The 26627-nt window shown below is 40.1% G+C and overlaps 2 protein-coding genes across 2 annotated transcripts in view; both read right to left on the minus strand.

The window, feature by feature from the left end:
- Positions 1 to 11526, minus strand: part of LOC145451535 (uncharacterized) — an 84119-nt gene extending 72593 nt beyond the window's left edge. The window contains exon 1 of the mRNA XM_080329750.1: positions 11516 to 11526. The gene's annotated coding sequence lies outside the window, so the exon portion shown is untranslated. The remainder of the gene's footprint in view (positions 1 to 11515) is intronic.
- On the minus strand, positions 5309 to 26569 carry LOC145451512 (phosphatidylinositol 4,5-bisphosphate 3-kinase catalytic subunit gamma isoform-like). The gene is made up of 19 exons (XM_080329723.1): positions 26248 to 26569; positions 25215 to 25393; positions 24359 to 24592; positions 24197 to 24295; positions 22639 to 22786; positions 21565 to 21772; positions 20474 to 20609; positions 18484 to 18669; positions 17312 to 17456; positions 16879 to 17066; positions 15622 to 15745; positions 14604 to 14723; positions 13661 to 13906; positions 12523 to 12758; positions 11249 to 11379; positions 10325 to 10537; positions 8381 to 8574; positions 8174 to 8302; positions 5309 to 6491 (listed from the first exon to the last, which is right to left on the minus strand). Exons 1-19 carry the CDS (start codon positions 26446 to 26448, stop codon positions 6360 to 6362), a joined length of 3249 nt encoding a protein of 1082 aa, XP_080185849.1. The 5' UTR covers positions 26449 to 26569; the 3' UTR covers positions 5309 to 6359.
- Between the last annotated feature and the right edge of the window lie 58 nt (positions 26570 to 26627).

Genomic DNA, 26627 nt, shown 5'->3' on the forward strand with positions numbered 1-26627 from the left:
CAACCATGCCGTCAGGGAGCAGGTGAGAAGCAGTGCAAACCGCAAGCGTATTGGCCATTGCTGCGCAACCGATTGAGCATTCACACTCTCACTCTCGTGCACACTTTCTCCTTAGCTGCTCAGCTCAGCTCCTCAGCTGGTTGCGTCACATTACCAAACTCCGTTACAATTCAACATTCGAGGCTGATTTTGGGGGGTTCCAGGACCACGAGCAGAATATAATTTATATTTTTGCAATCAGTACCGCGGTAGCTTTCGACTGATACCCGTTTTCCAAAATTTAATGCTCGGCAAGCCGGTCAAAAATTACCGTCAAATTGCCATTAGCCAAATGGAAAGTGTGACGTAGACCAATTTCACCGAGCCGGGAGATTTGCATGTGTCCAGACCATATAGGACACTGTGGTATAACTATTCGGGCTGAGCAGAATCAAGTATCCATGTGATTCGAGTGTCATTCATTTCCACGTCATAAGAGTATTATTAATATTATTATTGTCACAGCACAGTGGCGCTTATCGCCTTTTTCGGGCCGTGTGCGCCACGACACGATTTTATTGTAACGTCCTTTTCTTTGACTTCCTATTCTTTTGGGGATGACTTTTCATTCTTGCTCCCTATCAATTTCAGTCTCTCTCGCTCCCATGCGTCCCCATCGTGGTCTCTGCTGCTGACTTGCAGCACGGCTCCCTTGCAGTCTGGGCATTTTAAAGCACTACCGTAGTACTGAGGTCAGCGATGAGGAACCCAGAGAAACCTCCGACACGTAGAAGTTTGTCAGAACCGGGAATTGAAGACACGTCCATTGGTGTCGTGACCAATGTTCCCTCTAAGCTGCGCACGTGCGCAAATGCGCAGTGCTGAAACGGTCTCTGCGCACAGAAAATCTAGGCTGCGCACAAAAAATCCGAAGTGATGACTTTTTTTTTTAATCGTTGCGCACTCTTGTCCAAGGCACCGCGCAGGCGCTCAGACTCGAGAAAAATGAGAGGGAACATTGCCAAGGGTAAATAGTGCTATCGCTGAAGTCTGAAACCGAGGTAGCCTACAAGTGCGGCCCGAAAATATTGCGCTCCGCGAAGCAATGAAAATTTGCAATCGTGTGCGACAACTCATGAAAGAGATTTTTCTTTTACTATGGTATCGTACGCGTGAGCGTTACTGATATCATATCAATAGCGCAATCCTTTGTGGGAATGGCGAAATAACATGGTTTAACAAAGTTATAAATAACAATGGGCTAGCTCGAAGTTAACTGCGAGAAACTAACGAATAGTCTTCTCCGCGGGGCATGCATATTGTGTAAGATTTACTGTACAATTGCATGCCGCGAATTTTGGTAGTCATCACTTCCATCAGGCGAATCTGATCACGTATGGTGATATAGGATAATATGCAGAATATGCAAGTACAAGCACCAATATTGTTGAAAAAATCCATCCCTTTGCAGACGTTGATCGGGATATGCAGCAACTGCACTGTAGGGCGCTGCATTAGATCGGCTTCTCAGCAGCACAAATTTGTGATTTTATTTGATTCGTTTGAACGGGTATCTTCTGTCGATAAGGCCATACGCTCATCTTGTTCTTGCTTCAATCAGACTTGAATATTAGTATCGTTATATCTGACTGTATGTCTTGATAGTAATGAGTGCATCGCCGGTGTTAAGACGCCACATCAGTGTTTTAACGCGATAGGCCTACATCGATCGCATATATTGATTTCAAGTGCGTTTTCGTGCGTATATGCCTGTCTTCTAGTAATCCATAGTATGTCACCATATCGTCGCAGTGGAATCAAACTGACTTATGTCCAGATTTGATCATTAATTATAGAAAATTTTCGCGCTTCGCGCGTTTAGTCGTAACGCCCACTAAACGAAGACCAGATATAGATGATTAGTAGCGGTGTAAAGCTAGTAGCATGAGGGGGGGTCTGGGGGGCGAAGCCCCCCAGAAGTTAGGTTTATCACCCTATGGGGGGCCTGGTTGCGCACTGTTGTCCAAGGGCCTGCGCAGTGAGTTGGCGTAGTTGCGCACACTCGTGAAAAATTAGAGGGAACATTGGTCGTGACTGCAGTGTTTAACCGATTTCACCACGTCTGACGTGGACAATTCAAACCTGCGACCACATAGTAAATATTGTCAGTTTTACTTAAACCATATATTAAAGATAGTTTGCACTAGCGACAATGATGTGTGTATCGATGTTGACTTCACGGAATACCATTTCCACATAGTCTGCGTCAGTGTTGGACAACTATAAAATTTTCAATGCTTCCAAATTAGATTAGATAATTATTAATTATAGCCACACATTTTTCCAAAGTACCCAAGAATTAGAAATAGAAGTATAGCTACATACTCTTTTTTTACAAATTAGATTAGAATTAGAATTACTGGATTCGCGAAAACATGGAAATCGAATCAAGTCCAATTCGTATCAAGTCAGAGTTCTTGTCATGAGCACGAGAATGGGAAATGTCTGTTCAGCAACAAGCTTGGCTAGTTTCGCACTCTACAATTCTCCTGTATTACATTCAGGAAAACCAAAAATTAGATTTGAAGAAACAGAAAGAAACATTTATAAATTAGAGTAGAATTAAATAACCGACATTCGCTCCAATTTGTCTAATTAGATAACTAGAATTACCTAGTTGTCCAGGTCTGGTTTGCGTAGCCTTGTACAACATGTTTTGTGTGTTGTGATACGATTAATCGAGGTTTCAAGGATTCCGTGTTTGGAAAAAGTACGGAAACTATAAATCTCGTTGATAACTCCAAGTTCTGGTGACGTTATATTTTGTGATACGATGGTTACTATACAACAGTGGTCGGGAACCTTTTTGGTTCAAAGGGCCAAATTGACCCTCTATTTTCCATTTTAACTCTCCAAGGGCCATACATGTCAATTAAATACTACGTCACAATTGAAAAACCATGACGTCATCATAGCGCAAATTCGAAATCACTACATGGGTTTCGTCGTTTGCATCGTATTTTCTCAGTAAAAACTCGTATTAATCATGCTGGTTGCCTTATTTGAGTAATGAGTATGCGAAACGTGAGTTACATAGATCGTTTGCAAGTTATATATTTTTAATTGTATTGCACTGAGAGGCATATATATTATTTTTCGAAGCTTAAAACAATTAACAAATGGATTTCCAACAGACGCAGACAACAGTAAAATTATGAATCTACTTTTTACACGCTTTTTACAGTTTATGCGGCTTTTGGTGTTGCATGGTATTCCTGATGGCTTGGTAGCAGGGTTGTAATGACTCGAGTCATGACTCGACTCGAGTCACGATTTTTTGATGACTCGACTTAACTCGAGTCATTTTCTCAAAATACGGAAATGACTCGACTCGAGTCAATCTTTGCATTGACTCGACTTGGACTCGAGTCATTCCGCATGACTCGAACCAAGTCATATGACTCGGGACTTAGCCGGCTAAGTCCGACATTTCATTGTAATTTCGAAGTACAGTAAAGTAACCACCCTATTGGGATTACGTCTATTGGTGCTGGTACTTGAAAATGCGACCAGAAACTGTTATAAGTGAAGAAAATTAGTATATTATCAATGCGAACCATTCGATATCACCGAACAGAGTATAAGAGTGGGTTTGACAAGATTTTAACTGGAAACTGAACAGTCAACACAATGACTTGGACTCGGACTCGAGTCATAATACCATGACTCGGACTCGAACCTCTGCTCGATGACTTGGACTCGGACTTGACTCGGTGGTGAATTGAAATGACTCGACTTGACTCGAGTCAAAACCATAAAAGTGAGAATTACTTGTGACTCGTAGCCTTGTGACTTGGTTACAACCCTGCTTGGTAGTCTGATTGATAATTTGTGAGGTTAAGCTTCATACAAAATTTCAGACTTTCGCTAGTTATACGAGATCGTAATTTCATCTTGATGCTATTCCTAAATGCGAGGACCCATGATGACATACATATAGGCGGAGCCGAACATGGTCACTACACAGTAGTATGCATGCATGTTGCATACCCACTGTAATGTGTGATGCGTCAGTTACGTGGGGTCAGGGGAGGCAAGTGAGGCAGCGCCTCACCTTTGTGCACTAGATTTTGTGCATCTTTACTATCAAAATCACGCGACTTGCCTATTTATTGTTTGAAAATAAAGCGTGAAAAGAGAGATGAGGCATAGGTCAGGCACGGCCGGGCTAGGCCAGGCATTTTGTGATAACGCAATTCATCGTAACTATCATATAATATATAATAACTGATATCAATCAAATGTGATTTTCGTACTGATTCCGATTCGACTTCTCAATTCTCAGAGTATTCAGCGGTAACACAACGTTGCGCCAGCACACGCCTACATTCTAACAGTGGCTACAAAGTTATACGTTATAAATCAAGAACGTGGATAGCTATGGCGTTGTTTGTAATTTGAAATTGTAATTGTGAGTGTCACTTCCACTGCAGGTCATTTCTCACCAATGCCTATTGGAAAACTGCATTGTGATACAGGCGGAAGATTTATTAACAAGTTGCTGCAATATTGATAAATTGAGCACAAAAATTAAAATTTCGCAAGGAGCCATATCTTATGCCCAAAAGAGCCATATATGGCTCGCGAGCCATAGGTTCCCGACCACTGCCATACAATGTTCTTTCCAAATCTCCACTAGTTGCTGACGATTACCCCTGACGAGTGTCAGCCGAAAATAGTCGGGTTCATTTCAATACGAATATACTATTTAATTGTTTAACTCTACGTGCAAAAGGATGTGTAATTTCAGTACTCTAAAAATCGTCACTCACTACTTAAATCATCGCAATTAATAGTAATCATCAAATCATTGTGCTCATCCCCATGTATAACCTCAATGAATGAACCGTACCAGACTTCAGTAAACGCACGCGGCCTTGAGCGCAATTGTAATACAAGCCTTTATTATCACATTTCGCTAAGTGTAACTTCAATGCGTAATGACATCGGTGTCGTGCCCTATCGTGACATGAGACGCGGTGAAGTTAAAGAAGGTGATTTGGGCGGCTTCTGTTTTTGTTTAGTGATCATGGTGTTACTCGGGGCCGAATCTTAATTATGATTCCTTATCTGCCGACTTGTAACGCGGTTCAAATTACTTTTATGCATGTAAGTAGTATGTACGTTATCTCGCCACCAAGCTACTTGAAGTTCTGCGTTACTGACCGCCTCCGCATTTTTATTGTAATTCTCGCGCTGTATCATGTAACTTCTCGTCTTTTCTCAAACCGACAATCTTAATCCCACAATCGCTGCATAACAAATCTCGTCTTGGAAACTGTACAAATTCTTAAAAAAAACGTGAATTTAAAACATGAATTATATACTTTTATCTTACGAACCACGGCGTGCAGTAGAACCCGACCGACATTGCAATTTTCAGCCGATACCGATAATACCACCTACAGCTTGCACCTTCACCGATAACCCCGATATATCGCGTCGATAATCAAAAGATATGGAGTCTAACTAGGGTTGCATTTAAAACAAAAAATGAATTTGAACAAACATGTGAAAACATGACGTCACGAATCTTTGATTGTGGCGTCACAGTGGGTTGACATTACCATTGAAAAAATATGGTAAATATGGCTCCTTTGACGTGAAAGGCTTCCGACCACTGTCTTAAACGGACCAGAATATATCTTTAACCAGGACTAAATCGTTATGCAGCAATTTTACGGTCGGCAGTCATCATCATCATAACATTCCGTACTAATGATTGAACCGACGACGGCTTCGAGGGTTCCAACCATTGGATATCGTATACGTCGACTATATCGAGTTAAAATCGTCAGCAACTCATACCACATGCTTTCTCAGAAGTATTTACATACTTATGGTATAATTATACAACTTTGAAATAACACAATTTTATTAAAAGGGCATTTTTTAAAAACACTATTGAAAACATGTTAAACAAAGTTTGTTTTAAACGCAACCCTAAGACTAACTAAAGGCGAATTTTCAAAACTCCACCGCATTTATCGGAACACCATTACAGCCATTGCGCTGAGACATGAAATATACTAGAAAGAATGCATCTGTGCGCCTGTAAGCTATTAGAAATAGATCAATATTCCCAGTTCAGCATTCGCAGATATAGTTATTCGACTTCCTACTATACCATGTTGTGAAGTCACGAAAATTGCGGGTAGTTTTTACCTCTAATGGCAAATGCCGATATTCCTTTGAAAAAGTAATGTCGCCGATAATCGGTCGGACTCTTTGTATGCGTACTGTACAGATTACTTCGACTCCATTCACGAACGCAAAGTCGGTCAATTCCACTCTGTGGCTACACGCCCACTGGCGACGATTCAATTCCCGGCATGCATGATAGCGTGCATCAACCAGTTCACTTGCACGGTCCAGCTTTTCTTCAGCACGCCGCTGATCTCGTCCAGGAAATGGCTTCTCGCCTCCTGCTCGCTTTTCGACAAAATCAAAACCTGATAAATTAGCACACAGGTTTTAGCGTACTGAATCACTATGTCGGCTGTTACCATTAATAGGGCTTCCACTCTGCATAGTATTTCAACTGAGTAATAGAGGGGTGTTCAAAAATAATTTTTTTCTCAAAATTTACTGGCTACTTGATAATATTGTTAGGTTACCTAATCCAAGCCTGCACACCATATTTGGTTCAATTCCAACCAGTAGCCGTATTGCTACAGAAGAAGAAGATTTTTTATTTATTATAAAAAAATGAATCATGAAAATTTCAAAATTTCTGTTCACCCCATAAAATTGTTTGATTGTCTATAGAAACGATGCTCACCAAATTTGGCTAAATTCCAACCACTTGAAGCGGAGTTATTGCCGTCACAAAATTTTGGATTTGAATAAAATAGTATTTACGGTGACCAATTCTTTAGTTATTTAATATAGTTGTGCCCACCGTAAATACTATTTTATTCAAATCCAAATTTTTTGACATCAGTAACTCTGCTTCCGCTGGTTGGAATTGAGCCAAATTTGTGAGCACCGTTTCTATAGACAACCGAACAATTTTATAGGGAGAGATTTTTATTATTCATTTTTTTATAATGAATAAGGAACTTTTTTCTCCTGTAACAATGCACCTACAGGTCGGAATTGAACCAAATTTGGTGTGCAGGCTCGAATTAGGTAACGTAACAATTTTATCAAGTAGCCAGTAGCATTTAAGAAAAAAAGTCATTTTTGAACACCCCTACTGAGTCAGTCATGAAGCCTCGATTGGTCGTAGTCCTATATAACGTAGCATACGAAATGTGTATTAGAAAGCTGGGTACGGTATTGGAAATGCTGTATCTATTAATTCGTGATCGACCTACAGCAATGTCACAAAGTGCAATGACGTAGGCACCGTCGTATAATACGAAATTATATTTAATGTTATATAGAACCCGCATTGTATTCTTCAAGGTAGCATAAATGTCCATGTTTGAACTTTACACCTCTTGCATACTGTTATGACGCCAAACTTGTTTTGATATTTTGCCGGACCCCTAAGCTAAAAATGTTGATGACCAAAGTCTCAGGGCAGAGATAATAAAGTTTGCTGATCCGGGAGAATGCTAATCATGTGATTAAAAACTGCTAATCGGGACGCAATTTAGGCGGAGATAATAAAGTGAGCTGATCCGCAAGAATGCTAATCGTGTGATTAAATACAGCTAATCGCGAGTCGCGACGCATCAAGTTGCTAAAGGTTACGCGCGATGGTTAGTCAAGATGTCCCGAGTTTTCAATCAAATGGCGTTATCTGTTGCATCATAATGCGAAAACGCGTTATAGGCTGTCAGTTTTCAATTTGTTGGATGAAACAGCAGCCTGCTGATAACGATACTGCCACTGTAATATGTAGAATTATCATCATCGCGAAATGAAAGTCGTGTCCGATTAGTACGGTACAAATAAGAAAGGGATTGTACAATATTGAAAGCGCTCTGCTACGCATTGTACGCAGTTTTATAGATAACTAGTTGTCTATAGTTTGTTAAATTATGAGATTAATGTGAGATTATGAGAAGTTTATGTGCTGCGATCAACCGGTTTCCTTAATCCTGGGTTGATTAATCCTGACGAACGCGATAATCGACTTTATAGCTAATCCAACTTTATTATCTCCGCCCTTAAATGAGCTCACCTTCTTCAAGTAATGAATATCACGAACGGACGTCAGCTCTGGGATTCCGGTCGACTTCATCATGTGGAACAAGTTGATGAATAGCGCCGCGTGGCGGCGAATTATCAAGAACGCGTGAACGCACGAATCCTGAGAAGTCCGTGGATTGTTATTTATAAGTCGATGTAGTTAAATTGTAAGTCGCATCCAGAAACCCGGTTTGCTCACCTTAAACTTCTGAAACATGGCCCCCTGCTCGGTCCCCATGACGTAGACAAAATCCGGGGTCAACACGAAAGGCACCCTCTCGCGCTGGATTCCGTAGAAACGCTTCGTGTTGCCCAGGAAATGGCCGAAATCGATGTGAAACAGATTTCCAGAAGTGGTCACCATGATGTTGTCGTTGTGGCGATCGCCGATGCCTGAAATCGGTACGCATTCGGATTATCGCATCAATTGCCTCTTAGATCCGCTAAACTTCGAAGGTTAACGCCACATTACGACTAAAACAAAGGAAGCATAAAATATGCCAACTAATATCGTCGATGTAGAGTCACTGCTTAGCGGTTTATAACTGAATTCAACCGGCCAATCGTCGTATTTTCGACAATTTTGTTGTTTGCGAACATATGTGTTGCTAGAATAAGATCCTCTGTAATTCGCAATGTAATGTAATATGCTATTATGTACATAGGCTTGATAATAAAGTATACAAATGAAAAACTAGGGTATATGGATTTGGAGGTAACATTTTGGAATCATTCGGCTAGTCCGGCCCGCGAGTGATCGAAAGGTTCGAATCCGGCGCACGATTCCTGGTTTGAGGCATTGTTATAAATTCTACGTGTCTGCGTCATGCGTATACTATACATACTTTCCAACGTCCCTTTGTGCCTACGTTACTTCGTGCTCAATTCGTGCAGGGATGGTGTGAACTTCGGAAAGGTTCAGGTTGGTGTGAACGCGAACCTTTTTTGAAAGGTTCTGTGTGAACCCGAACGTGAACCTCATGACGTCACGTGACGTCATATTGCTAATTCCCACCCTACATTTCAGTGAAGGGATTGCCTATAATCCTATATTAATGTACACGATACCTAGCGACGACTCGGGCAACATAATGCCACAATACTGAATATAATTCTTTAATTATTTATTATAGTGGTGCCCACCGTAAATACTATTATATTCAAATTCAAAATTTTCGACGGCAATAACTCCGCTTCCACTGGTTGGAATTGAACCAAATTTGGTGAACATCGTTTCTATAGACAACCTAACACTTTCATGTGGTGAACAGAATTTTAAATTTTTTGCTATTTATTTTTATATAATAAATAGAAACTTTCTTCTCCTGTAGCAATGCGGCTACTGGTTGGAATTGAACCAAATTTGGTGTGTAGGCTTAAATTAGGTAACCTAACAATTTTATCAAGTAGCCAGTACGATTTGAGAAAAAAGGTCATTTTTGAAGAGCCCTAATGGACAATTCGACATTTACACCAGGCCGATGTTCTCTATATTTGAAAACGTAACTGCCGACGTGTAGCACGGCCCACTTCTAGGCTTTTGTAAGACACCGCTTCGTGGATGAGGTGGCGAGGAGGAGCCTAGATAAACCTCCAACACGTAGTATTTCGCTCTTGATGTCGCGTGATTGCGGGTCACCCTCACAGCAGAGAGTCACTGAATATTTAAAGACGGGAAGCTGGATATTTCGAACAAACTCTTGTAACAAAGCAAGTAAAATTTTTGAGATTGTCAAGGTGCAGGCTCGTTAAGTGTTGATTTTTTCATGCTGTCAGCGCCATGCATAGAGTGGCCCGCAGTTGAAATGCAATAAATTTAAACCAAAGATGTGATAGTGAAGTGAAAATTGTAATATATGAAAAAGGTTCACAGTGCAGAACCTACCAAGGTTCGTTTGTGAACGTGAACCTCTCAATTTGTGAGGTTCACACACAGAACGCGAACGTGAACCTGACGTTCACACCAGCCCTGGTGCTTAGTCAAGCACCTTTTAGAGTACACCGTTTTGTTTGATTTATACCGCAGTATAATTCTGGAGTATGTTCTGCTTTCGTGTACTACCTTCACAGTGTGGATATCTATTTTCCCTAAGAGTGCGGACAATTCTATTTAGATCGCAAGCTGATGTCTTTTGCAACCCACCCAAGACGTACGTGGCGACGCAGTATCCCGCGCACGACAGCATGAACTTGTTGATGGCGTCTTGGAGATGCGACTGGTTCGGGTTTTTGTCTTCAAGCCATTTCTTCAACACCTCGTCTTTGAACGAACCACGGATGAGGCCGCCGAATTCCTTCTGAATCGAGGCCACAGTTCTGGCGTTCACGACCACTTGAATCAAGCCGTTTACGAGACCTGGATTGAAAATGGAACAATTTTCGTGTTTAAGTCACTTCATCATTGGTTTATTAGCAATTTTATCAGTTCAATACACCACAAAAAATGCGATACAATGAAAGAAAGGAAGATGTCGAAGCGACTAGGTTGTCTATGGAATCTGACACCCACCTTGGCCTAAGCGATGTAAAGAGGAGGCATGCACACTGAATGAAAGTAAAGAAGATAGTATAGAAAAAGAAAGCGACAAGAAATAGGGCGGCATGTCATGGATAGGTCAGTCGTGGTACGGTAATCTTGAGGATGGACTGTATTTATTTAGTAGTAATTGCTTGTATTTCGACTTGAATGTGGACATGCTCGTCGACTGTCGGATGGCCGGCGGGATACTGTTCCACACATCAGGTCCGGCATATTTGATGGAGCGATGATCTTTTCGGTCGATCATATGATATTTGGACGACGTGGACGCGCGTGTGTTGTACTTGTGCGCTTTTGATTCAGAGGTAAAGAAGTCATTGAAATATTCGGGGCAACGACCGCATACTAAAACTTAACTATATTAGTACAGCGTATAGGGTATTTGAGTATCACACATTTCGACGCCAAAACAATGTGAAAGACATGGAAAGCTCAAATACGTATCAGAAAGAAAAACAATGCCAGTTCCACATCACAATAAAGTTAATATGGTATTTTTTCAACCATGTCCAATAACATGCAAATTACCAGTACTAATGCATCCGTAAGGCAGTAAATAGAGGTCCAAGCCTTCTTCCTGCCAGAGTTGGTTCATGAGGGAGAGCATTTGCAGAGTTAACATATCCTGACGAAGGTCATCCCCTTGCTTGAACATAATTCTGGAATAAGAGAGCAAATGAACTCGTCGATATTATTTTGCCAAGCAAGATACAGTATTCCCAGCCATTATATATCTGTCTAACGCTTATGCAGTCGTTTATTATCTATCGCTGAGATTATTCAGGGATCTGTAACACTATAACAACGAAAATCGGATTGGAAAATCACCCGATAACCGGCCTGAATGTCCATTACCAATCCATTTGATCAAAGTGGTATCAATAGATGTGGTAAAATAGTCAGGGTTCCTACTGAAGTAGAATTAATGCCATAAATTCCTACTACATTGCAAGCGGATGTTGCGATTGCCAAGACATCTCAAAATTAGTTCAATTGGAAGCAGACAATGGAAGTACAATGAAAAGTACTTTATAAATTAGTAATTAGAAACTAGACCACTTCTGCATATGGATACCAGACTTGAACGACTAGAAAATTTTCAGCTTTTCCTAATTATATTGGAATTACCATTACAGCTACAAAGTTTTTTTTTTCAAATTTGAGTAGAATTATAATTACTGAATTTGCGAAAAACTGGACATTAAATAAAGTTCCGTTGGTATCAAATCCTCGTCCGTTCGCATAAGCACGAGAATAAGAAATGTCTGCTCAGCCAGCTTGGCTCGTTTGGCATTATACCGTTCTCCGGTAGTCATTTACAGGAAAACCAGAAATTAGATTAGAATGAAAATTAGAGCATAGAAACATTTCAAGAATTATTCGAAATAGATTACCTGGCATTTCGGTTCGGTTTTATTAGCAATTTTTATCAGTTCAATGCACCACAAAAATTGCGATACAATGAAAAGAGAGGAAGGTGTCGAAACGACTTGGAGTAGTATTTAACATCAGACACCCACCTTGGCATAGGCGATGTAAAGAGGAGGCATGCACACTGAATGAAACGTAAAAGAAGATGATATAGAATAAAGCAAGTGACAAAATGAGGGGGCATGTCACGGAAGGCGAGATCGAAAGGTCTGGTCGTGGTCCGGTAATCTTGAGGGCGGACTAACATTCGTTTCGTAGAAATTGATCGAATTTCGACTTGAATGTGGACATGCTCCAATTAGTCTTATTAGACTAGCCTACTAGAATTATCTAGCTGTCGAAGTATGATGGACACAGCGTGCAATTCATACTTGACAGATCTGTCCTGTGGTGATATGACGGTGTCGTCGTAATTGTCGAACTCCAGCCAAAGCGGTTTCTTTTTCGAGTCCATGACTTTGGCCTTCTCGATTTTCAACGCTCCCAGAGTCACCTTCGGGTCGTAGGGCGCTTGGAAGCACTCGGGAAAGTGAGTGAGCCGCAGTTCCTCGCGAAGTAACTCGGCCATTTTGTTACTGCTGAGACCGGCTTTCATTTTTGACATTACCTGTCGCGATATGCGTTAAACTTTGGTTTTAGAAATTTGCGTTGGGGGGGAGAGCGCGGGATCAGCAGACGGTGTAGCAGGGGTGTTGAAAAATAACTTTTTTTTCAGATTCATGTGGATCACTGATTAAATTGTCAGGTTACCCTAACAAACGCTGCACAACAAATTTGATTCAATTCTAACAAGTATAAGCCGACGCAGAGCCAATTGAATTTTTTAAATTTATTATGAAAAAAGTTTTAAAAAAATTCAGATTCTTCTTTCAACCCCATGAAATTGTTGAAACTCGTCTTCAACAACGATGCAAAACAAATTTGACTCAATTCCAACTTGTAGCAGTGAAGTTATAGCAGTTGAAAGTTCTGAATTGGCAAAACTAGCATTGACGGTGGGTAATCTCAGAATTACTATTGAAAGACTATAATAACCCCGCTTCTACGGGTTGGAATCGAGTCGAATTTGTTTTGTATCGTTTTTGAAGACAACTCAACAATTTCATGGGGTTGACAGAAAAATTTGAATTTGTTCTTAATTTTTCATAATAAATTAATACATTTAATTGGCTCTGCGGCGGCTTATACTTGTTAGAATTGAACCAAATTTGGTGTGCAGCGTCTTTAGGGTAACCTGACAATTTAATCAGTGAATCACTGGAATCTGGGAAAAAAGTTGTTTTTGAACAGCCCTTGGTCACAGGTAAATGTCTGTACAGCAAACTAGGCTCGTTACGCACTATACAATAGACCTTTAGCATTTCCAGGACAACCAGAAATTGAAGTAAAGAGCATAAAAACATTTCTTTAATTAGATTAGAAAAAAATCACCGTCATTTCGCTGTAAAAAGTCTAATTATAAAACTTGAATTATGTAGCTGTCCACGTTTGAACAGAAGTGTGTCTTACTTTATTCGAGACCGTTTTCAAGCAATTCACGGCGGCCGTCTGATGATCCAACTTCTGAATCATGTCTCTCCCGCAACCCCTCAGATACGCTTCCAACAGCACGAAGCACCGCTGGCTGACGTGCGGGTTCTCCATCTCCGATTTCAGAAACCAGAAAAAGTAATGGCCGATCCTCTTGCTTTTCAAGCTTCGCATGAGCAGGAAACGCGCCAGGGGGCTGTCGTGGTACGGCTCGAATTTCAGGGCCTATCAAGAAGAATCGGACAACTAGGAAATGTTCAGCTTTTCAGAATTAGACTTGAATTAGAATTATACCTGCACAGTGCACAGTTTTGTTCCAAATTAGACTCGAATTGGAATTTGAAGAGCAATTTTGAGATACAGAACTTCAATATAAAATTGAATACTATATTCATGTTGAATCGAACCCACGACCTACCGATCAAGAAGCCGGACGCTTCACCATTACGCTATCAAGACTCTCTACAAATGGTATATCCACTATATTGGGTCGAAATGAAGCTAGAAAAGTCCATACCTGTGCATAGGGTTGTATTCAAAACAAAAATCAATTTAAAGCATACCTGTTTTTATTGGTTTGTTTTTTAAGTCATGACGTCACGAATATTCAATTGTGACACCATAGTAGATTGACATTGACATTTGAATAGATAGGGTAAATATATGGCTCCTTTTACGAAATATCTGTACTATAGCTGTTGAACGGACTATTTTGAGGTTTCCAACCATCCGATATCGTATACGTCGCCTACATCGGGTGGTAATTGTCCATAGGCTCATACAACATGTTTTTTGGAAAGTATTTACACAATTATGGCATCATTTTACAACTTAAAGAAAAACAATTTTTTAAAGGCCTTTGTTTAAAACATGTTTTACACAAATTGTTTTAAACAAGCATTTGTTTTAAATGCAACCACACCTGTGTAAGTTGTAGAAGGTAAGCCAAAAGCTTTTTATTCGAGAGAGTCTTCAGCGCGTTGGTGCCAAAGGCTCTGATGTGTTCATCTACAAATTGTGAATCCAACAGCTCCAAGGCGACCTGAAAACGATTTACGTGAACTTGAGTAGACATATATTTCGATCAGAGTGCGGTCAGTGTTGCTGCTCTAGAAGAAGTAGAAGTAGCGCCATAAATTGACACTCAATTACGACTGTTGCAATTTCCAAGACATGTAAAAACTATTTCAAGTGGATAATAACAATAAAATAGTAACCTGGTCACTGTAAATACTAGTTTACACAAATCCAAATTTTTCGACTGCAATAACTCCGCTTCCACAGGTTGGAATTGAGCCAAATTTGGCGAGGGGTGAACAGAAATTTTGGAATATTTTAAAATTCATTTTTATATAATAAAAAAAACTGTTTTCTCTGGTAGCAATGTGGCTACTGGCTGAAATTGGAGCGAATTTGGTGTGCAGCCTTTAATTAGGTACGGTAACATAACAGTTATATCAAGTAGCCAGAGCAATTTGAGACAAAAAGTCATTGAACACCTCTAGTAAGCAGATGTCGTCGAGGGGTCTAAGAACGTTTGCAGTTAATCTAACGAAGGTGACTATAATTTCGGAAATACCTGATCATCACAATTAACACGCAGAGTATACAAATATAGGCATAATCATCGAAAATATATTCCGTTACTATGTGAAAGATGCACGCTTAGCGGAAAGAATGTGTATTTCCACCCGTGCAACGCCCCTGATATACGGGTGGGCACGTAGGATTTATGACTGCGATACAATTCGGAGTAAGGTTCTGGCCCTTTGGGTGGGTATTTTTGCATCAAAACCTGTGTAGTAGAACTGGTCTAATACATAACCACTCGGGGAAGAAATGCAGGTAGACAAATTCTATTTGGGTACTCCGAAAAAGCAAAAGTACTTCGTCACGGACATACTGCTCTTGTAGCTTACATCCTGCCTCAATATTCTCACCTCGACAGATATTTGCGGCCACGACATCAGCAGACGCCTCATTCTGGACATGCTTTCTCGCTTCGCGGGCTCAACGGACATAAGCAGTTTCGGCAGGGCGTTTGGTCTGGTTCTGCAGTATTTCCTGAATTAGGATCGTGACTTGAAATTTGTATTAAAGTTTTTGAATATACTCTGCAGCTGCATAACAATAAACAATTTGATAATATATCCATATTGGAATGAAACCTTGTGAAAACTTGAGCAAACTACTGGATTTTCGTAATTCGCAACTGGAACTAGAAGTAAAGTGTGGCGATATAACGTAGTGATATAATCAACAGCTGCAACACCAATGGGTTTTTGGTTCGAGTCCGACCGAGGTCGATTTCCGAAGTCCTACCTAAGTGTTGGAAGTTTATCTAGGATCCTCTTCGCCATATCATCCGCGTAAGCGGTGACTTAAAAGCCTGGAAGTGGGCCGTGCTACAAGCCGGCAGCTACGGAATCAAAAATAAGGATCATCGGCCTGGTGCAAATGACCATTATAGTCGACAAACACCATGGATACCACAAACAACGACAACTAAAACTAAAACTAACGACCTTTCAAAACCCGTAACGAACTAAAACACAACTAACTAAATTTAACACCAAAGCAACTGATTATTTTTTATTATTATCGGAATCGGATCGGCTTCCCACACAAATATCATTACAAGTTTGAAATGGGAGAGGTCTCGACCCCTTGCTATACGCCACTGTTAGCAGTCATGACTCTGAGCTAGCATTTACTGCACGAACATCGCACAACATAGCACCGGTGTTACGATACACGCCAAACGACGACACGATTTTACAGTTGTTCGCAAAATATTTCTTTCTAATGCGAAACTGTAACGAAATAGAACTACTCACTTTTCAATATACGCGACTAGAACTAGAATTACTAAAAATCGGCAGTTACGGTAGTTGACCGTCAACTAAATATAGATAGGTAATTTGTACAAATGTACCAGCATGGCCTTGGATAATCGTCAGCAACGAGTGGAGATTTCGAAATAATTTGGACTGTTGGTATACGAAGTTCCTTTCAATTCTCGACTATAGTTGGTGGAGAATACCTCCAACGAGTCGCAGCCTATATATATAAAATATTTGGGTTTATTTCAAAATGAATATATTATTCAATTGTACGAAGTAGAAGCACTTCGTTACAACAGTGCGACTATTATATCATACAATACATCTCATATAGACCATACTCGCTTCACCTACTTGTATTTAAAAAGCAGGTCCTTGCTTTTCGAGTCAATTTCATCCAGTCTGTCTTGCTTCAAGATCTCCTCCAGCAATTTCCATTCCGGGCTGCCATGAATCGGTTCAACGGCCGGTTCCTCCTCATCCGATGTAGCAGAGTCCACGTCGCCGCTCGGAAACACGACCGGATGCATGTATGTGTCAAGCTGACAAGAGAGAAAAGCGTCGCTTTTTTATTTACTAACGTACTTGAGACAGAGCGTTTCCGGTACATCAGAATATACCCTGTTGTAATATAACATTGTAGGCTACACTGTACAGTACATATATGCAAGGGTATATCATCCCGCATATTACAGGGCTGGGTTATTCGAAATCGAGCATCAATTGAAATTGACTCACAGTACCCGGTCCTATATATTACACAGTGGGAATGCGACAAATTGCTCACATCGATGTGCAGTTTGGTGATCTTGGATTTGGTTTTCTCGCTTTCATTCGGCGCTGTAGTTGCTGTGAAGGTCTCAAAGGACACGTCGTCATTGTCAGGCATCGGCCACATCATAAATACCTGACGACCGGTGAGCAGAACCGACCTGAATGGGATGATGTATATCGGAAACACTCCACTAGTGACGCATTATTGCATTTCCTCTATCCTATGTACAATTGACTAATTATTCAAGAAATAAACCCGAATATTCTCGGTTGACACTCATCAGGGGTAATCGTCAGCAACTAGTTGAGAATTTGAAGAGCTCCTTGGAGGCGCAGAACTTCAATATGCAATTGAATAGAATATTCATATTGAAACGAACCCGAATATTTTCGGCTGGCACTCGTCAGGTAATGGTCAGCAACTACTAGACAATTGGGAATAACATTGCACATCAACAATCGTATTACAAAATATGACGTCACCAGCATGAAATTTCGAATAAGAGAGCGTTCAATGTACTATTTTAGATGGTACACGAACTCCTTTTCTTGACACGGCCTTGGCTGGTTTATTTTGATAAAAGTCGACTCCAAGGCACACAAATGATAGTCTGAACGGTTCCATCCGACGACGCGAAATCGGTCGTCTCGATATTTATTCGCACAAGCGGGATTATCTAACAGATGTCTGCCAATGGCAGAATTTATGGCCTTTGATTGCTCAGTATCAAGCTTAAGTGGATGAGTCAAGGGTGAGCTTTACACCGCGCGTGTTCTAATGAAGATAGTAGAAAATTAAAATAAAAAAAGTTTGTACATAAACAGTCCCGATCTGGACAGCTTGAATATTCCAGTTGAATAATAGACTAAATTAGCGAAATTACGATACTATAATCTATAAAATGCTACTATGCTCTAATTTTAATACTAATTTAATTTCTGGTTTTCCTGGAAATGCTACAGGAGAACTGCATAGTGCGAAATCATCAAATTCTGGTGCACAGGCAATTTTCACCCTCCTGCTTATGAGCATGAGCTCTGATTTGAAACGAAGTTAACTTGATTTTGTTTTTGTTTATGTCTAATTCGGGATGTAATTACATTCCGAGTTTTTGAGAATTCAGTACTTCTAATTCTAATTTAATTTGTAAAATATGAAAAATTGTCCAGTGTTTCAATGCCGACCTGTGATTCAGCAGTTGTATGTTGCCCCAACGCAGAATGACGTGGAATTCTCCGTCTTTGGCAACCTTCACGCCGGTTTTGACTTTGGCGGCTTTTGAGCGATAAACGCCGATTACGTTGACGTTTATACGAGCTTCTTTCGGCAAGTCCCGGATCTGGATGTCGAATTTCTTCCACGTTTGCCATCTGAACAGGTTTTAACACTTTGGAAAATATCGCTGCCTAGTTATTAAAATTTACTATCTTGGCGAACCCTTACGTTAATCATCAAGCATGCATTACACCACGTTACACATTTAATGCATTGCTATAGAAAACTGGTGCCGAGAATGAGTTGTGCATCAACAGCAGTGTTAAAAGAGCAAAACTATAAGAACATGATTTTCACATAAAACAGAAAGATGATAATGACTAGGGCAAGTTTTTGTTGCAGTCAAATCCGTGGAAAGTTGCACTTATTTTTCACAAAAGTTGCACTAAAAAGTTGCATTTATGGAAAAGTTCCTAGATATTATGAGGGTATGAGACACTCGAATCGATCCGTATTCAAGGTATCGTAGCAAAACACAGTGTTGGCGACTTCATCAATATCAATAGCCTGAAAATAACTGACCCAGTGAAAATATAATTTTCGGCGGCCTATAGTCTGAATGTGAAAGGACCTCAAATTTTAACAACAATGAAACAACCAAGCGATCCATTTACATATAGTGCCAAATATTTCCAGTGAAATGTTGGTTGCATGAAAAATCGAAAATGCTTGCATAAAACTTTCATGAAGAATCGAAAAAGCTGCAAAAAGTTGCACGAAAAATAGAGTAAAGTTGCAAAAAAGTTGCAATAACTTCTTAGTATTTGGGAAGCTGCCAGACGTTGTAAAAAAAGTGGCAAAAGTGGCAAAAAGTTGCCCTAATAATATCTATTTACTGGAAATAAGTTTGATGTCTACTGTATGAGTCGGGTGTGTGTCTTGACCCTGAGATTGACCCATAGACTGGCTCAGCAAACCCCTGGGGTTCGTGTGCGCCCCAATCAAGAAGCACTGTTATGGAATATCCAGAGGTGGTCGGAGTATCGCTCGTAGCGAAAAGAGTGCGTATTCACACACCAAAACAGAACCTAACTCAGAATCGTATCGCGGTCATAAATCCTATACTGCCTACGTGCATCTGCATACCTTCCTACGTTCCTATATGTATGTAGGGATGTCCAAGAAAAAACTTTTTACTGGCTATATGATAAAATTGTTAGGTTGGCTAAAACAACGCTGCACACCAAATTTGGCTCAATTCCAACCAGTAGAAGCGAGATTCTTGCAGTAGAAAGTTTTGAATTTATTATATAAAAAATAAAAAATAACTATTTCAAATTTTTCTGTCTACTGCATAAAATTGTTAGGCTGTCAGTAGAGATGATGCACACCAAATTCGGCCCAATGCCAATCACTAGAAGCGAGGTTATTGCAGTATCAAAATTTCTAAATCCATGATTTATATTAAATAATGTAAGCCATCGTAAATACTATTCTAGTCAAACCCAAATTTTTGTACTGCAATAACTTCGCTTCTACTGGTTGGAATTGAGCCAAATTTCGTGTGCATTCTCTTTCTCTCTCTATGGGGTCGGCAGAAAATTTGAACTTTTTTTTTAATTTCTTTTTAAAGAATAATTTTAAAACATTCTACTGAGAGATTCTCGCTTCTATTGGTTGGAATTGAGACCAATTTGGTGTGGAGCGTTGTTTTAACCAACATAATAATTTCATCACGTAGCCAGTGAAATTTGAAAGAAAAAATTGTTTTAGAACAGCCTTAATGTGCATACATAATTTGAATTAAAATGTGGTTCTCGATTTATACCGCGGTATAAGTCTGAGGCAGGTTCTGGCTTCGTATGCCATGGGTGTATATTCACACCTGCATATCTGGGGTGGTATACGAGTGGAAAAACGCACCCTCTTCGCTAAGAATGTAAAGCAGTGATTCCATACCTTAATGATGTTGAAAACGGAATGGCCTCGGTGCGTACAGGCGGGGCGAGTTGAAATTGCCCGTGGTACAAGCAAGCTTCCACGTAGGCTTCGTCGGGTTCTTCGAAACCGTCGTCCATCTCCAGGTAATCAAGCCCTGCACAACATATCGACTGCATCGTATGAGAAATTCTGATTTGGAGCGCATGTCCATTTACTACAAAAACTATCGACACGACACGTCCGACTAAATCCAGTTTCGTTGAAAGTGCTTAGTTGATGACTTTTTAATCCATTCATTTTCACCACCGCTTTGGACTTTCCTAGAGACCGCTACTTCTACTTGGTATTGAGTCCGATACCTAAGTGTTGGAGGTTTACCTATAGGCTCCTCCTCGCCACCTCATCCGCGTCAGCGGTGTCTTGCAAAAAGCCTAGAGGTGGGCCGTGCTACAAGTCGGCAGTTAAGGAAAATAAGAAGAATATCGGCCTGGTGTAAATGACCATAGTAGTCGACAAACACCATGAATACTCCCAAAACAAACAAACTTGGTATTGAGTAGAAATTAACGGCATTAATTATATCTCTGCTTCAGTATAGCAATGCTGACTAGTTTGACCATCTCTGCAAATTCAACATTAATGAGACTCGGATCAGCGTTGGAAAACTTGAAAATGTTCAGTATTTACAAATTGAATTACAATTAGAATTATAGAAAACTAGGCGTTTGTTTTTCAAATGAGATTAGAATTAGAGTTTCCGAATTCGCAAAAACTCGGAAATTGAACTAAATTACTAATTGGAATGCAATACAACAAAAATTAAGCTCAGTTCATATCAAATCAGAGTCTATCCTCATAAACCTGTTAGCAAACGTACCATACCAAGCGTGGCTCGTTTCGCACTGTACAGTTTTCCTGTACCATTTTCAGGAGGGCCATAAATTAGATTGAATTAAAACCAGAGCATAGAAACATTTCAACAGAATTGGATTTCAGTTATTTCGCTCTAATTAGTCTAGAATTATACAGTTGTCCAAGTCTGCTGCGTATTATTCATAATTGATGAAGTCTGCCCTTTTACCTGAAATTTTATTTATCGCGTCACTGACCTAAAACTTTAAGTTGAAAGTTGCGTTTCATGTCCCACAGAGAAAAGGCGACGATCTCGTTGTGATTTTTGTTCAGTATCGTAAGTTGTTGATGTTCCTCCGTCACACCGGTAGATTCGTCCACGAGATGTCCGGGGTCGTATTCTGACAGGACCACGTCGTCTGACTCCTTCAACGGGGCGCACAGAGCGAGGGTTGCCTCTTTATCCTGACAAGAAGATGTAGTAGAGGTATATACTGTAGAGTGTAGAACAATACCGGGTGAATTTTTGAGACTGAATGATTATTATCGGTCGAGACATCAGTCCAAACTTGTGCAAACTAATGGATTTCTAAAATTCGTAACTAGAACTATAACTGGAAATAAGGACCTTGAAATCCGCACCTAACTAACTATATTCAATTCCGAAGCAACTCATCAATTCTTATTTTGTCGGAATCGGATCCGCTTTACAGATGAACATCAGTACAAGTTTGAAATGGAAGGGTTTTCTACCCTCGAACTCACTCCCTGGCTACTGTTCGTAAAGATGGTTCTGGTTTACACCGGTATCTTCAAGTACATCACACAACAGAACACCGGTATCACGATTCTCGACAATCGACGACACATGTTTTTTTGGTCGTTCGCCAACCAATATTTTTACAGTGCGGAACTAGAACTAGAACTACAATTACAATTGTTCACTTTTCAAATACGGCACTAGAACTAGAACTAGTCAAAAACAGTCAACTATCATCATCATTCATTGAAATTTTTATCAAATCAATACACCACAAGATTGCGGCATAATGAAAAGATAGGAGGGTGCCGGAACGACTTGGAGTATAGTCTTTTAATCAGACACCTACCTTGGCCTGAGCATGTAAATAAGAGGCATGCATAGTTGCACATTGTATCTAAGAAAGGATAACATAAAAGGAAGCGACAAAGATGAATGCTACATGTGTCGGTAGGCAAGGTCGATATGTCGGATTGTGGTCCGGTAATCTTGCGGGCTAATTAGATTGGTAGTTAGTTCAAGTCTGTATAAGTCATTAAAACAAACCGCAGTAACACATGTGAAAACTTACTCGTGACAGACACTCTCGTATGTACAGAAAGTCTATGATCCTGTAATTGCCCCAGATGTAGTCGTCGCAGCCACAAACTTTCATGACGTAATTGGTGTAATCATAGTCCTCCGGGATATCGAATGCCGTTCTCAAAGCGGGCGTCAGTCTGTGACATTTGATTAGAAAAATTATGATAAAAGAAACTTCACTCATGAAAATGATGTAAAATTCTCTCAAAACTTGTTTATGCTTTATTCAAAATCCAAATTGTGAAAAGTAAGTAGTTTTAATTATAAAACTCTTCAAGTAGATGTGGAACAGAGGTGGATAAAGTAGTCATGGTCGGTAGTCAAGTAGAAATAGAATCACCGTCGTAAATATCTACTCAAGTACAATTAATGATTTCCATGTAAGTAGAAAATGAAGTATTATTCTAGACCAGGGGTCGCCAACTCAAAACGGGTCGCGAGCCGCTTTTCCATTTTCGTGTAGGCCGCGGACCGCATGAATTCACTAACGAGATAAAACACGCCACACAGTTTACCAATCACGTTTTTAAAACTTTTCCCCAGTACAACGCTGTGCTCTATAACATGGAAAACGGGCATAGTTATCACAAACGAAATAGTATTTTATTTAAAAAAAATAGAAAAACAGAAAAAAAATATCATGATTATCACTTTGATTATATTTTGAACTAAGAGCTGCGCCCGTTACATGACAACACTTTTCAGCGACTAAAGAATCGATATTGGGGTTAGCTAGACACGGTACAAAAACAAAAACGATCTCCTCATAAGGCTTGATCTCGTTGGGAAGCCGCAAGTCGTTTTTAAGTGTCTCGGACTTGACAGTGTCTGGGTCATTGCACTTCAAGGCAATACGCCCATTCATATCAGCTAATTCATCCTCCAGGGAATGTTATTACCATCGCCGAAGTCGCATCAGCTATAGTAAGGAATAGTGATGTTGGAGAGAGGAGAAAAACTTCATTTGAAGAACAACTATAATATATTCAAACTGAAATCAATTTCAGCATTTCAAAATGCTTTACTAAGCGTTGTTCCGAAATCTCAAATCAGGTCGCGAGCCGCGAAATACGACCCCTGTTTGTGACGCCTGCTATAGGCCTACTTTCGTTTAAGAAACTGAAAAACTGTTGAATACAAGTAAAAATAGTCCAAAATCATAACCACTTTAGCATATAATGCAAGTAATAAAAAGCTACTTGGAGTACTTCGAAAAGTAGAAGTACTTCGTTGCTGACCACGCATGGAAGTAGTCTAAAAATCATAACCACTTGAAATAAGTAACGCAAGTACGCAAGGCCTACTTGATGGTACTTAAAAGTATTTTATAGTGTTTGACATACTTGTCAACGAAACGTATTACTATGAAGGAAAATAATCAGTCACGTATCTTAATAAGAAGAACTTTTCGGAGGTACAGAACTTCAATATACGATCGAATAGTATATTCGTATTGACATAACTCGTATATTTTCGGCTGACACTCGTTAGGGGTAATCGTCAGCTACCAGTAGAGAATTGAAAAGAATATTGCATATCAACAATACCTTTCGAAATAGACTCTTAACACGGCAGCCGGACAGTCATCCATATGCACAGGAATCTTGGTACTGCTCTTATTAGGAGCGTAGATATTCACAATAAACCTACAGATAAAAGGAATAATCACAGAATGGTACAACTATGGATTGTTGCACTTGAATCTATACCTCCCTTCCTGCATCTTATCCAACAAACTTGGAGGCAGAATACAAGCTTCTAAATACGGTTCCATTGCGTAAGTGAGTGGGTCTCTGCTGGCGACAGCTTGCCGCCTGACATTGGTAAGTTTTCGCCTGGTCATGTGCAGTTCGTCGTTTGAAATGCCTTGGTAGCTAGCCCACGACACTCCCATCAAGTATCCCAGGGTTTTGTTGAATTGGTATTCTTCGGACGTGGCATCTCTAGAAACAAAAAGACGGAGAATCTGACAAAATAATCGCCAGAGAATACCAAGGTGATAGATTTGATCTTGAAATATCGGACTCGAATATAGCAGTAGGTTCGGGATTTACGGATAATATATTCGCTCGTCTGCGCATCCCAGTATACTCGAAACGGCGCATAATATCATACTAGTAACTATACTACTGAGATGGTCTGCGGTATAGAATACTTATGATAAATAGTGTTGTTACATACTCAGCAGTACAAGCCAAACGCATTGACAATGCTGTTTGTGCAGGAGTATTAAGCGATATGTCCGCCATACACCATCAAGTAAGACTAAACATCGATAAGAAAGTCAAAACATTCAGTTTGGCAATCTCGGGCGCAGAATAGTATTCAGTATTCAAATATTGGCGGCTTGTGATTCGTACTGCGTTTCAGGGAGACAAAGGGAGAGAGGTTCGATCTGTGGAAAGGATTCAGGATACAAACATACAGGTTATGGTCAAATTAAAGATTACTAACCTAATGTGGTTGGTAGTAGATCTCATAACGTAGATGAGTTACCTAACGTCAAACTGATTAAAGGCCGGTAGGCTACATGAAGATGATAAGATTGATACACAAATATTTTACCTGACAGGGTGAAGTATCAACGATCCCTTTACGCCCGATTTCAACCATATCGAGACAACTCTTAAAGTCTGAAACGTTTGCTGAAGATCACATATTTCATAGACGCAGCCGTCCAACTCGTACATCAAAAAGAAATCGCAAGTTTCGCTCAGGTTCGGGTAAGTGTCGTACAACTTTTCCTGCAGAAATGTAGCATATATCAACAATTATTCAACATTTATTTTCAGAGGTTTCTCAAAAGCGATGTGGAAAACGTAGCTTTCCTAGTTATGGTTGTTGTTTGTGGTAGTCGACTAAAATTGTCATTTACACCTGATCAATATTTTTAGGCTTACTATGATTCCGTAGCTGTCGGCTTGTTGTGTAATTATGCCATTATTGTTTAAATACTTTAGGAAAACATGTAGTATGTGACTACGGACGATTTGCACCCGGTAATCGACGTATGCGATATGGAGTGGCTGGAACCCTCTAACTAAATCGTCGTCGGTCCTACAGTTATAGCAAGTAGATACAGATCATTGGTACGGAATGGGTTTTCTGATGATGATGGCCGCCGACCGTAAAATGGCTGCACAACGATGTAGCCTTAGTTAAAGATGTTTTGGTCTGTTTAACAGTGGTTGGAACAGGGATATCTAGAAACTTCTAGATATCCCTGGGTTGAAAGCCCTTTGAAGTGGTTGGAAGCCCACGATCTGACCATGGCAATGACCATGAAAGTGAATGAACTGATATGAACTGCACTTGGTTCGATGTCCAAGTTTTCGCGAATTCAGCAATTCTAATTTTAATATAATTTGTAAATAACTCTGTACTTACAATTCTCATTCTAGTTTAATTTGGAAAAAGTGTGTATAGCTTCAATTCTAATTCGAATCCAATTTGGAAAAGCTGTAAATTCTTTAGTTGTCCAATGCCCATGTTTGAGTACACGAATACTCGACCAGAAGCTCAATATTCGACTTGGAATAGAATTTAGGCTCGCATTTTGGCCCAGCCCTAGTGCTTCATCGACTAGGTTTCTACTTACCAGAGCCTGCGTCTTGATTTGCTCCACCGTATGATTTCCAATGCACTTCAGCGTCACAGATCTATGATCAATGAGGCAGAATTCCACAGTCACGTTCTGTATCACCGAGAAAAAGCCTTTGGGAACTTTCTCAAACGATGATTTTCTTACTACTCTCGATTTCTTTCGCTCAAACTTGTCCGCACCGACCTGGACCTCCATCAGCCTAGTCAAAACTAATGTACGTCACAATCGGTAGTCAGGCACACTTAATTTAACCAGCAAGTGATAGCCACATACAAACTACTGCAGCACATATTTCAAAGGCAACGCTTATTTGTCAGCTGTGTTGCTAGTCAGGAAATGACGTAACATATTTTGTTACTCGCCTCACATTCTAT

Source organism: Botryllus schlosseri, chromosome 12 (genome assembly GCF_051294905.1).
Source record: "Botryllus schlosseri isolate E-star chromosome 12, Bs_hap1, whole genome shotgun sequence".
Lineage (NCBI taxonomy): Eukaryota > Metazoa > Chordata > Ascidiacea > Stolidobranchia > Styelidae > Botryllus > Botryllus schlosseri.